We start from the raw sequence: 14,374 nt of genomic DNA, 5'->3' as shown, positions 1-14,374 counted from the left end.
GGTTAGTCAATCGGATATCGATGAGGTCCCGATTGGACCTAGATGCGATTGCTAGTCACATTGTCGATAAATCATGGTCTAAGATCTGAATGAATGTTGAATGTCATGTGATGTCCTGTGATGTGATTGTCAATTTGGTACGTGTGCTAGATGTGTGCTCCTAGTACCTAGGTACTAGCAGTCAATGTTTGCTAAGACGGTTTATGGCTTCTGTCGGTGTAGGCGTAATCCCGGTCGATTACAATGCTTTCAAGAGGGGGGTATGTCACAAAGTGATGACGTGGCTACCGACAACAGAAACCCTAAAAATCTTGCAAACCCTAATTTCTGCCAGAAACCCTAATTTCTGGAAACCCTAACCCTAACTGTTGACTGTTCACAATAGAGCTAACCCTCTTTGATTCTCAGGAATGTTCTCCCATATGTAATTTTACCATTTTGAAATGGTTGGCGAATTATACTCTTACGAACATAATAGTTCGAATTTATTTCAATAGTGTGTAAATGCTACTTGACCTGCTCATGGAAAATTATATACCGCAACCAAAATTTGCTACTGTAATGGTAAAAGCACATAGTGTGCGCAATGATCAACGACCATCAGAAAACCTCTTCTCCGTAGAGAAACTCAAATTCCTAAGAATCGATCATATACTTGATAGATTATAGGTTTTGGTAGAATCCATTTTAAAAGTAACTATCATGAGATCAGGATTGCTCGCGGAGAAGTATACAAGACGATGCTCAGGGCATCCTTGGGATTGTACGAGTATTTGGTGATGCGGTTTGGTCTCAGAAACGCTCCTGCAACGTTTAACAGGATGATGGATAGGATCTTTTGAGAGCATAGATGTCACCAGCGTGTGACTACTATCTATCCTTTTTGTTGATTTCTTTCTTATTATCTATTTACTTTCACTTTTTGGAAACACCCCTCGGGAAATCTAACTGCCCTACATTGCATAGCTAGTGTGGAACTGTCCAGAGGGAGTCCAGGCCTGAGGGCAAGAGAGCACTAAAGTTGGAGAAGGACTATGGTTAGCCAAGTGGGGTCATTGACTAGCCAAAGTGGAATCCTTTGCTACAGAGGCTACATTTCAGTTCTGGATGTGGCCACAGTGTACAAAGAGGGTCGGATGACCTAGAAAGATACAATGGCAGCATCTCCTAAAATTTAGGGAACTGCTATTTTGGGACCTGAAAATGTGTTTGCGTCATTACCTCCGGAATGACAAGGGGAACATTTTCTTACTCTGCCGTGAAGTCAACTGGGCAACCGGTTGGGAGATTTTTAGGCAGCAACCCCGAAACGGGAAAATGCTTATAAATGTGCCAAGTGGCACCTTCTGGTGCACTTTCCTCATGCAAGAGAAGGGGGCGCTGAATTTTAAGCTGGGAGAGGCTCATTTTCAGATTTTGTCACAGTGCGGTGCCAGGAGTGATGCCCTACACGCCACGCACTGCCCTCTCTCTCCCCTTTGGCAGTATGTTATGCCCCTCTAGTGGGCTCTTCATTTGACCAATGTACAGTTGTGTGGGTTCATGCGCGATTGCCGAGGCAAGAGCCTCTTGCACAGGTACTGGATTAGCTAGCGGCTAATCCCCCGCAGGTACAGGTGATTCGGAGAGGTTTCACGTCCGAATTCTCGTCCGATTCAAAGGGCAAGTAGCCCTACAGGTGCGGGAGCTCGAGGACTTGCTACGGATGCGACCGGCACGCGAAACGGAGCCCGAAACAGTGAATTACAGCCTGCTGTGTATTTTTGCAGGTTTAGGGTTTTGGCCCTAAACGGATCCTAATACCCCCAGGAGGTTCGGGGACGCAAGGGGACCGCTGTACAGGTGATCTGGCGCATTTTCAGGGCTGAAAACAGAGAATTCAGCATGCTGCAGATTCTCGCCAGGTTTTGCAAAGTGCCCGTATGCGTCGGGAAAGTCAGTCAATGCGTGGGAATACTGATTGTGAAGTGTCCTAGTACAGTTATGTTGCCGAAATCGGGCTGGAACAGTGGAAATTCAGCCGAGTTTGTGCGGGGCAGCTTGTAGGGATTCACAACGTTTATTCCCTCTTTTGAACAATAAAGAAATACCGAAAGGGGCGCCTAAGTTAGGGGCCAATCTGGTGTCGGTCTACTCATACAGGTGCAATCTAGCAGCCTGTATCCCTCTCCCCTTTGTTGTGTCTTGAAAGTACAGGTAAAATAGACGACTAATAATGGGTGAAAGCTAAATCAAGGTTTGAAGTAAAGTCTACCGCCCTTTTTGGATTGAACAGGCCGGTTTCATGGTTCCATCGACGGGATTAAATCACTTTTTCCCATAGAAGTGAGCCTTGGTCAGATTGGGCTTGAAGACACAGGGGATCATAGACCAGACACAGGAAATAGCAATTATGGTTGACAAACCAGATGATGTGACTGAAGAGGTTTCCTCTTCACAGGGTCAACAGACACATGAAGTGGGTGAGTCCTCAAGACCACCACAGACGGATGATGATATATTCAGGACCCAGTTGGCTACTGCTGTGGCTATGTTCACACAAGTAATGTAGAACCCGAGGTTTTTAACCTTTTTGCAACCTCCTGTTCCGTCTCAGCAAGTTGGGTCACTGGATCATATTCAAAAGCCTGTTAAGGCTTGAGCACAGGTGATTCGTACCGCACAGTCAATGGAAACACCTGTACACTTGACGGAGAACATGCAGTCTCGACAACCTGTGCCTAAGGTGCAAGAACAGGTGGCTGAGATGCCAGTCTTTCAGGCTGTACCAGTTCAGCCCGCCACCTTTCAGCAGCCTATAGCTGGTTCTAATGGGCAGGGAAGCAACCTATAGGCTATGCAACAAGTGTTCCCACCACCTTCAGTACACCCTGGCTATTTTGGAGGTGGATCGGTATTCCAGAGCATGGTTGGTCATACACTTGGAAATCAGTTTTACACGCCAGGAACAGTGTTCGGGGGTGCTCAAACGATGATGCCTAACCCCATGTATGGTGTCACGGGCATGCTACCAGGGTTTCAGAGCACTCAGGGCCAATTTGGGATGCCACAGGCAAATTTTGGTATGGCTGGAATTACAAATCAGCAGCCAAATATGGCATTTCCAGGTCAAGTTAATAGCGGCCAAGGAACACAGATGAACCCTAATAGTGTTCCCATGTTTCAGTCACTTCCATATGACAATTTAATGCCGCTGGAGAGGCCAACTCCGTACAAAGAAGGTGGCAAAGGTGTGTCTTTCACGACCTTTACAGGGTTTGATGACAGGAAGAAAGCCCTCTCATTCCTCCAGCAGTTTGACAAGGCCTATGCAGGGGGAAACTTTACAGAGGCTTCAAAGGTCCGCAAGGCAGCCACTTTCTTGACAGGGAATGCGGGACAATGGTGGACAACTTAATTGCTGCAAGGGCAAGCTCCGTCCACATGGATTTACTTCAAGCAGATTTTTGCAACAGCATGGTTATCTGATGACTTTGAAGCAGATGTCATGACAGAATGGCACCAGCTTAATGCTGCCACTTGCAGAAATCTGGATGATTACAATTGGAAGTTTTGGAAAGCTCTACTTCCAGTAACTTCCTATAGGTTTGTGCCATTGACAGAACAGATTGAAAAATACTGTTCTGCCCTACCTAAGGGATTGAGAAAGTACTGTACGAAGACAAAAGTCACTACTTTGACGCAGCTTATCGAGGTAGCAAACACTAGCAATGGTTTGCTCAAGGGAGAAGATTGTGAATTTAACATTGGCGTCAAGGCAGGATGAGGCAAGAAAAATTCAGCCAAGAAGCACGTTCCCAATGAGGCTCCTAAAGGGACTCAGGAGTCAGCCAACGCAGGGAAAGATAAAGCTACGGCTGAATCAGAAAAGGGACCAGCGAAGAAATGGAAAAGACGTTTTCCTCGCAAGTCTGAAGAGCAAAAGAAGGTCCTGAGGACAGAGAACAAATGCTTTATTTGTGAGCAGCCTGGCCACATTGCTTACAATTGTCCTACAAAGAAAAGGCCAGCTGATTCTGATGACAAGGAAGACAAGAAAGGAAAGAAGCCCATGGCTGGTCTAGTGCCAGATATGGTGGGCGATAAGCCAAATTCAGATGCAAGTGAGCTTTGCAGAGCATGGGGAAAGGTCAGGGATCAAACAGTGCTTATCTTCTTTGATCCAAGTGCCAAAGCCAACTTTATCTCCCCAGAATTGGCTTCAAAGTTGGGAATCAGACCTGAAGAGATGGGGTATACAGCAGAGGCAGGTTTGGCATGTCGTGGCCATGCAGAGGCTGTGACACCTATCATTGGAAAATTGCACCTACATATCCAGTCCTATGTAGATGCTGAAGAATTTTACATCATGCCACTGGACGGATGTGATGTGTTGCTAGGTATTCCTTGGTTGTTTCGTGTACAGGGAATCATGGATGCCTACAACAAAAAGATCACTGTACAGAGCAGGGGAAAGACTCACATTCTGGATGTAAAGCTTAAAGGGGAGTCTATTCCCACTGTATCAGCTTCTGCTATTACTTCTGTAATGAAAAAGCATCTTTCTGCGTACTTGGTTTTTGCACGTGAAGTGTCAGATTGTGATGAATCAAATTTATCTGTGTTAGATAAAGAAAGGTCAACGTTTTTACAACAGTATAGTGACTGTTTTTCTGATTCATTACCGTCTCAATTACCGCCAGAGAGGCCCGAGGACCATGCGATAGATTTGGTGTCAGGGAGTAGCCCACCAAATAAGCCTTCGTACAGGGTTAGTGCGGCTCAACAGAAAGAGATAATGGGCCAAGTACTAGAGTTGTTAGAAAAGGGGCTGATTCAGCCCAGTTCATCTCCATTCTGTTCTCCAGTGTTGTTGGTGCAGAAAAAGGATGGCTAATGGCGTATGTGCATCGACTACGGTGCACTGAACAAGAATACCATCAAGAATAGGTTCCCTATACCTAGAATTGATGATATTATGGACAAATTAGAAGCAGCAGCTATGTTTAGCAGGATAGATCTAAAGAGTGGGTACCATCAGATCCGCATTAGATCAGAGGATGTGCACAAGACTGCTTTTAGAACAACGTTTGGCCTTTACGAATTTTTAGTGATGCCCTTTGGTCTCACGAATGCTCCTGCTACGTTCAATAGGATGATGGACAGAATTTTCCGTCCACACCAGCAGTTTGTTGGTACATTCTTTGATGACATGATAGTCTACTCAAAGAATGAAGAGGAGCATAGGCATCACTTGGCCATTGTGTTCAAAGAGTTACGCAGTCATAGGTTGCTCATCAATGCAAATAAAAGTGAATTTTTTCTGGAAGAGATTCACTTTCTGGGACACATTGTCTCAAAGGATGGTGTCAGAATGGATCTTGCAAAAGTTGAAGCGATCAAGTCATGGCCAGATTTGAAGACGGTGCACGATGTCCGAAGCTTTTTGGGACTATGCTCCTATTACAAAAGGTTTATCCGAAATTTCGCTGAGATTGCTTCACCTTTACATGCTCTTCAAAAGAAGGCAGTCACCTTTAGATGGACACAGAAAGAGATTTCAACTTTTAATCTTTTAAAGGAAAAGATGACTTCAGATCCAGTCATTGTGTTGCCAGATCTTAGGAAGTCATTTGTGGTCCAGTGCGACGCTTGTGGTAGTAGCATTGGTGCAGTGCTAATGCAAGATGGCAGGGTAGTAGCCTATGAGAGCAGAATTTTGCAAGGATCAGAGATGACCATGCAGGTCCATGAGAAAGAGTTACTAGCTGTGATTCATGCGCTCTTAAGTTGGAAACACTACCTGCTAGGTGCAGATTTCGTTGTCCAAACGGACCATCAGACCTTGAGATACTTCTTGACACAGACAAAGTTATCTGAGAAGCATATGCGATGGGCAAATATCTTGTCCATGTTTCATTTTCAGATTGTGCATGTGGAAGGCAAGAAGAATGTTGTGGCTGATGCCTTGTCAAGGAAGCCACAAATTTCAGCTGTGTCGATTCCTTATCATCATGCACTTGATGATATGAGAGAACAGTATGCAAATGATGAAGATTTTGCAAGGGTCTTCGAGCAGCTAATGGATGGACAACGTCATGAACACTATCTTCTTAAGGACGGGTTCATGATGATGCATGGCAGATTGTGTGTCACAAAGCCATTGCGATGCAAAGTTATAGAAGAGAGTCATGTCCCACCGTATGCAGGGCATCGTGGTATCGATGCTACAGTTAAAGCGGTTGAGACATTCTTCTATTGGCCTACATTGAGAAGAGATGTGGATGCCTTTGTGCGAGAATGCCTAATATGCCAAAAGGTCAAGTTTGACAGGCAAAAGGCACCATGGTTATTGCAACCACTACCTATTCCAGATAAACCATGGAAAAGTATTGCTATGGATTTTATCTTTGATCTTCCGAGAACGCAGACAGGAAACGATGGTATTTGGACGATTATTTGCAGATTCAGCAAACATGCTCATTTTATTCCTGTCAGGAAGAAGATAAAACCAGATCAGATGGCACGCTTGTTTATGAGCAATATTTTCAAGTATCATGGCATGCCACAGTCGATTGTTAGCGACCGTGATTCACGCATGACAAGTTTGTTATGGAGAGGCTTGTTTGAGAATATGGGCACCACGCTCAAATTCTCTTCGTCATTTCATCCTCAAACAGATGGGCAGTTTGAAGAGGCAAATTCTACTGTCCTAGATCTGCTGAAGTGCTATGTGTCAGAGCATAAAGGAAAGTGGGAGCAGTATTTGCCATTGGTGGAGTATGCATACAATAATACAGTGCATTCATCAACTGGCAAGGCACCCTTTGAGATAGTTGAAGGTGGCAAGAAAGTTCCTCCCATACTGCATACAAAGGACAAGATATTTGAAGCAGATAAGTATGTTCAGGATATGGATGAAATGTACAAGAAGGTCAAAGTGGCCTTAGAAAAGACTCAGGCAAAGCAAAAGAAAGCAGTTGATCGTCACCGTCGTGAAGTGGTATATTCACTTGGTGATTGGGTGCTTTTACGCTTTGAAAAGGCAAGGTTAAAGAAGATGAAGGGCAAGGAAAGACTGTTTCCAAAGCTCAACATGCGTTACTATGGGCCTTTTCAAGTGTGCGACATAATCAGTGATGTTGCATATAGGCTGAAATTGCCTGACAGTTGGAAGATTCACAATGCGTTTCATGTGAGTCTTCTCAGACCCTATGTGGGTGATGTGCCAGAAGATATGCCAGCTGAAGATCAGCCGGAAGTCGAGGAACTTGATGAGATCTTGGTCCCTGAACAGATTTTGGCACACAAAGAAAGGAAAGTGAAAGGCAAGGTTGCTAGGCGTTACTTGGTAAAGTTCAGAAACTATCCACCAATGGATGCTAAGTGGATGGAAGAAGGTGAACTTGCAGAGTCGCCAACTGTGTTATCACTTTACCTTGAAGCCTTCGATTTGAAACCTACCTTGACCCCTTGAGTTTCAAAGCTACATGGATTGTCAGTGTGACAATGGCTTCTGAAACAAATGATGTACATGGTGTTTAAAGTGAGCTCAAATGAAATACCTGTTACATGAATGTTAGAGCTGTAGAGATTGTCAGTTTGGCAATTGCTCTTATGGAATGTCCAAAAGTTTGGTTAGTGCTATAGAAGTGAGTATTTCTTGTCAATTTGTCAAGGATACAGTAATTGCTTCTATTAAAGAGTACATGTGTAACTGCATTCTTAAACTATCGGTTTGGGTATGCTCGAAAGTGTTACGGGATCCAACGTGTACTATAAGACAGTGGCAAAATGTGCAGCTACCATTTTGTGATTGGAAAGTTGGTGACTCAAAGCAATGACAGAGTGTGAAGCTACCACTATGTCATTGGGACAGGGTTCACACGCAGGCAATACATGAGTCGACGAGGTGTTGAATACACCAGGGTTGACAATGAGCATGTATATGTCGTACACGTGTCGACAGATGTTGAATACATCAGTGTTGACTGTGAGCATGTACGACATAGATGCAAACGAGGACGTTTGAGATTTCAAGAGGGGAGTATGTCACCAGCGTGTGACTACTATCTATCCTTTTTGTTGATTTCTTTCTTATTATCTATTTACTTTCACTTTTTTGAAACACCCCTCGGGAAATCTAACTGCCCTGCATTGCATAGCTAGGGTGGAACTGTCCAGAGGGAGTCCAGGCCTGAGGGCAAGAGAGCACTAAAGTTGGACAAGGACTATGGTTAGCCAAGTGGGGTCATTGACTAGCCAAAGTGGAATCCTTTGCTACAGAGGCTACATTTCAGTTCTGGATGTGGCCACAGTGTACAAAGAGGGTCGGATGACCTAGAAAGATACAATGGCAGCATCTCCTAAAATTTAGGGAACTGCTATTTTGGGACCTGAAAATGTGTTTGCGTCATTACCTCCGGAATGACAAGGGGAACATTTTCTTACTCTGCCGTGAAGTCAACTGGGCAACCGGTTGGGAGATTTTTAGGCGGCAACCCGCCCTGCATGCTACGCACTGCCCTCTCTCTCCCCTTTGGCAGTATGTTATGCCCCTCTAGTGGGCTCTTCATTTGACCAATGTACAGTTGTGTGGGTTCATGCGCGATTGCCGAGGTAAGAGCCTCTTGCACAGGTACTGGATTAGGTAGCGGCTAATCCCCCGCAGGTACAGGTGATTCGGAGAGGTTTCACGTCCGAATTCTCGTCCGATTCAAAGGGCAAGTAGCCCTACAGGTGCGGGAGCTCGAGGACTTGCTACGGATGCGACCGGCACGCGAAACGGAGCCCGAAACAGTGAATTACAGCCTGCTGTGTATTTTTGCAGGTTTAGGGTTTTGGCCCTAAACGAACCCTAATACCCCCAGGAGGTTCGGGGACGCAAGGGGACCGCTGTACAGGTGATCTGGCGCATTTTCAGGGCTGAAAACAGAGAATTCAGCGTGCTGCAGATTCTCGCCAGGTTTTGCAAAGTGCCCGTATGCGTCGGGAAAGTCAGCCAATGCGTGGGAATACTGACTGTGAAGTGTCCTAGTACAGTTATGCTGCCGAAATCGGGCTGGAACAGTGGAAATTCAGCCGAGTTTGTGCGGGGCAGCTTGTAGGGATTCACAACGTTTATTCCCTCTTTTGAACAATAAAGAAATACCGAAAGGGGCGCCTAAGTTAGGGGCCAATCTGGTGTCGGTCTACTCATACAGGTGCAATCTAGCAGCCTGTATCCCTCTCCCCTTTGTTGTGTCTTGAAAGTACAGGTAAAATAGACGACTAATAATGGGTGAAAGCTAAATCAAGGTTTGAAGTAAAGTCTACCGCCCTTTTTGGATTGAACAGGCCGGTTACAATAGATAGGTTGTGGGCACATTTTTGTTTTCTCCAAATTTGAACTAGAAAATTGAGAGCATTTGTTGCAAGTGTTAAACTGCATGAATGCAAATTGGTGATTAACGGAAGAAGAGAGTTCTTTCTGACAAAGATACACTTGTTGGGACACATTGTTTTTTCCAAGGGTGCTAGCATGATCCAGTAAAGTGGTGGCTATTCGAGATTGGCCTACATTAAAGAATGTACATGTGTGCATGATGTTCGTAGCTTTTAGGGATTATACTCGTACTGTATTCAAGCGGTTAATCAGAAAGTTCGCATAGATTGCTTTGCTGTTGCACACTCTGACTCAGGAAGGGTACCGTTCACTTGGGGACCTTCATAGATTTCGGCTTTTAAGAGACTCCAACACAAATTGATTGGAGGGCCAGTGTTGAAGTTACCAGATTTGCAGACGTTTTTTGAGGTTTAATGTGATGCTTCTAGAGGTAGCGGTCTTAATGAAAGATGGCCATGTAATAGCTTGCGAAGGAGGATGTTTTCCAAGCTAGTGAGGGTGTCACCGATTTGGTCCATGGCCATGGACAAGACTAAATATCTGGAAGTGTTGAAAGCATTTGATATGTTTTATGAAATTTTGCAGAAACCACTTGAGAAGTTTCAGGAGAGCAATAGGAGATTATGCTGCTAAACCTGTGCAGGCACCCATGAGAAGGGAAACTGGCAGAGCATGCAGGGACTGGCAGAGAATGTAGACAAAGGGGCAAGACTATTGGCGCTTAGAAACTAGCAGGGCATGCAAAGGTTGGTGGAAACTTGGAAGGCCCATGTATGGCACAAGTCAGGGGCCAAGTGGCCCATGCAAGGCACATGCTGGTTAATTGGACTCCATGCATGGCAGGTAGCAATCCATGCAAGTTGACCATGGAGTGGCTGAATTCCATCCTAGAGAGTATAGGCCCCAAACCTTGGCGCACTTTCGGTATTTCTTTATATTGCACCAACACAGTACAAGCCAGTATTCCACACTCTACACCTTCTCCCAGAAGAGTGCTTGAGAATGAGCCCTAGCCTCGTATTCAAAGGCCCTTGGCCATTAAGAGCAGTTTACATGAAAAGCCTTCAAACTCAAAAGCATCTAGTCCAAAAGTAGATGTCGGGCCCTGAAGATATTTCAAATAAAATTCCAGTAGCCTCTAGTTTGCTCTGTCTGCTCTCTTGTAGGACCGGTATGCTTTCAGAAAAGCACACGCGTGATGCTCTGATACCACTGTCACAAGACGGGCACCCCGTGCCAATAGAAAAGAACAGACTGAACAAACTTTAGCACTCCAACCACAACTAAAACTTGAAGAGAGAGAGAGAGAGAGAGAGAGAGAGAGAGAGAGAGAGAGAGAGAGAGAGCATACGCGACACGGAGTGGCATAATTCCACCTTAGAGAGAATTGGCCCCAAACCTTGGCGCCCCTTTCGGTATTTCTTTATATTGCACCAACATAGTACAAGCCGGTACTCCACGCTCTGCACCTTCTTCCAAAAGAGTGCCAGAGAATGAGCCCCTAGCCTCATATTTAAAGGCCCTTGGCCATTAAAAGCAGTTTACATGAAAAGCCTTCAACCTCAAAAGAATTTGGTCCAAAAGTAGATGCCCAAAAGCTGCCAGCGTGATTTACGGAAGGGCAAATCGCGGAAATCCGTATAGGCTGCGACGTCAGCATGTCAACGCAATTTGCTGAGCGTTCGTACTGCTGCCACGTCATCAACTGCTTTATTTTAATGTCTTTGGGTTACTTGGGCCCCATCTGACAGGGTCCCATAGTTGGTAGGAACTTCTTCATCGTCTACTTATTCTTAGGGTTTAGGCCCCTCAACTGGGGTCTGCAGAGTGGCTCAGTTCTTCAGTGGCTTGACACTTCAGCAGTTTGTGACACCATTCCCTACAATACTGCTCCTGCCAATGGCTCTTGGCCTCCGCCGGTCGCCATGCGGTTGCAGTATTATGGGGAATGGTCATTCAAGGACCATTCCCTACACCTTCACATTTTCACATTTGTGCAACCCAGCCTTCCCAGCAGCAGAATGTACCCTCTTTTCTTGAGGTTTAGGTAAGTTCTCTGCTTGAAGAATACAGTTAAATGTGTTTGAAGGATGCAGAAATCTTATGCAGGCAGATCAATTTGACGTGTACAAGAAGAGAGGTGACTGCAAGGTGTGAGCCAAGTTGCAATCTGATTCGAGTCATCCTAAATATTACGACCCGTATCATATTTTGCCCAAAGAAAGGCTTCCAGAGACGTTAAATGAATAAATGTTTTTATTTTAGGAATTAAGTTAAGAGGCTCTTGAGAATAGAAAAGGTGACTATATGCTTTTCTTGATTACTTCTCTATCAAGACTTTTTAACTATCATTCTAAAAAGTCTAGGGCAATCCCAATAATTTAGCTCAAGCTGGGAGGCGATAATTCTTGATATAGCATCTGTGCCATGGGAGCCCTTAGCAAAACTGAGTCTAAACCCCATGGACTTCTATGGACTGCCTGGAATCAAATTCTGAACAATGTTTCCAGACAGGGAAAGTGGCTGGTGCCCAATAATTATATAATGTTTGCAGAAATATACTCTCTTTTGCACATGCACAAACTGTTATGGCATTTCAACAGTCTAGTTGAAGGTGTGAGTCCATGTTAGAATATTAACTTAGCATATTTAGAGGTGTCCGTGCAATTCCTAGTGAGCTAGGTAGGGCAGTCAGCCATCACTCTTTGAGTGACCCAATTAAATACTGGCAATTGGCTCGCAAACAGAGATATAGGAGCTGTTTTTACTGGCATGTTCAGTGTGTCTTAAATGCCATGCTTTGTAAGAACGTTTTCAAAAGAGTGAAGGCAGGACACAGTTACATAAATGTTTGCCCATGTTAAATCCCATGCAGACCAACTCAGTCTCGGTGATTTGTATTTTGATGAGTGGCACAGGTTTCAATGCAAGTTCAATATCAAGGGTGGCCAGTGTAATTATATTGCCTAAGGAAAGGCTCCCTGTCAATGGCATCTCGTCCAGCAAACGTTTTTACAGAGAATGACACAGGCCTGATGCCAAAATGCTAACCAAGTTGTGAAAATTCTGGTGGTATCATGAGTGTAAGGGAATATAATAATGTGAGTAACATAATCTTGTGTTCTTGTCCTTTGTGTTGTAGGAACAAGTTTTTTCATTCTGTTGTAGGGACAAGATGAGGAATAAACCTTTTGTATTGGAATGGAAAGCACATTGCACCATCGCCACCATCCTTATTGAGGTGGTGAGAGGCATCTCGACTTTCCAATACCCGTGTTGAAGGGCATACCTAAATATTCTTATCTCTTAACTTCATAAGATAGATGCTAAAGAGTTATAGAGAGAGGACTCTTTTTAAGGAGGTTTGGAAGCTAGCTAAGTATTGAAACCTTAAGGAGTTGAGACAATTTTCCTAAAACATAAGTATAATGATGTCTTCTGTCTAGAAATCATCTATGTCTTTCAAGAGATGTCCTTTGCACTAGCTTTGCCGATGACCAAAATGATGTTAAAAAGTCCACCCAAAGCAATGTTGTCAACTTCTTGTCTCATTTCATTCCAAAAACCATAGTGGGATAGTGTTTTAGCCAGCTAAGCTCCTTAAAATAGAAACAAGGAAAATTTGCATAAAACAATATAATTCATTCAACATGTCCGAAAAAGTAAATACCTTGACTAGTAAAAAAGAAAGGTTATAGCAAGAGTCGAGAGTCCATATACATCTATTGCTTTACCAAAAAAGGAATGTGGTGCATGGGGAAGTACAATCGACCCAAAAAAATTGCTAGCCAAAGTTAACTTCTACTTTAACGTATCAGCTCCTCTCTTCCTAGGATGCACGAATGGATACATGTGGAGTTAAAGAGGAGAGAAAAACAAGACACTACAAATTTTAGCGGTATAAAGGTAGTATTTATTGATGCTCTTGAGCGGAGAGGTAATTGCCCACTTGGTGTGAATAAAGAACCTCTGGTGAATTTCTACCATTCTTCCTTGATGTCTCCATGTAGCAATGAACTTGTATTGTAGTCGGTTTGAATGTTTTTGCGTGCGCACAGAAACACAAGTTAAATTCCTTACAGTAAAGAATGAAACATAAGTTGTAGAATGTGTTCACATTGTCTTTTTTTCCTCTCTTGTTTACTCCACATCTGTCCGTTTGTGCATCCTTCAAACCAAAAAGAACTTATTTTGTTGCGTAAGTAAGAAATAATGATTTGTATATATAAGCCAACCTCTAAGCTACCATGCACATTGTGGCCACCTTCTTGACCACTTTATTTGTACATAAAAATATGAAAATTTTTCCACCTAACAAAGCCACCTTAGAACTATAAAAACAACTACTTGCTTCTTGTTTCTATGCATATACAACACCGTAGTAGCATTGCAAAAGTTCCCCTTTATTCACGCTGCAAAAAAGCCCCCCATTGGTCAAGCTAGAAAAATATCCCCTCTTCCTTATGTCATCAACAAGCTACAATGAAGTTCTAGTTATTGACGCAACTCCTTGCACCTCGGAGGAACATGACCATGTATTGCAAATGGCAAAGAGCAAATCAAAGGTAGAGCTGGTAGAGTTAATACTATTGAGTCACAAACAGAATCAATTGCACCTTTTCAAAGGCATACCATAAGGTCTTACTGTCCATAAAACGATGTAACCATTTAGGAGTTCAAAATATGTGATCATAAGATGATGTCTTATCATATTTAGGATTGGCGGTTGACAAAAAAAATTAAATGTTGCTCAAATTCAACTTCTCTTTTTGACTAATGTATTGGCTTCCTTGTTTGCATGTGTTTTTGAATATCTGAATTGTGTGGACTCAAAAGGCTATGTACCACAATTCCTTGAAGCAATGGGTATAGAGAGTCACATTTTGAGATATGGAAGGGGAGAGCATCAGAGACTAGACTGATGAGAGCATATGCAGCTTTGGGAGGACTGGAGAGGATGTGTTCGCAGGTTCAATTTCAAGAACCGCGAACAAAGTTTTGGCTTTTTGA

The 14,374-nt window shown here is 43.7% G+C and overlaps 1 protein-coding gene across 3 annotated transcripts in view; it reads left to right on the top strand.

The window, feature by feature from the left end:
- The window catches only part of LOC147461904 (non-structural protein), an 89,037-nt gene extending 76,332 nt beyond the window's left edge, over positions 1-12,705 (top strand). For 2 of the 3 annotated variants that reach the window (XM_086509376.1, XM_086509377.1), the window contains exon 7: positions 12,283-12,705. In XM_086509376.1, the coding sequence (XP_086365502.1) occupies positions 12,283-12,334 (52 nt within the window). In that variant the 3' untranslated portion in view covers positions 12,335-12,705. Of the gene's footprint in view, positions 1-11,473; positions 12,014-12,282 lie in introns of those variants that run through there. The other variant, XM_086509375.1, reaches the window with a different exon arrangement.
- Positions 12,706-14,374: the final 1,669 nt, after the last annotated feature.

This window comes from Adiantum capillus-veneris, chromosome 3 (assembly GCF_014529385.1).
Source record: "Adiantum capillus-veneris isolate H3 chromosome 3, ASM1452938v2, whole genome shotgun sequence".
NCBI lineage: Eukaryota > Viridiplantae > Streptophyta > Polypodiopsida > Polypodiales > Pteridaceae > Adiantum > Adiantum capillus-veneris.
Note: the sequence above shows the minus strand (reverse complement) of the source record. Positions and strands in the feature narration are given on the sequence as shown.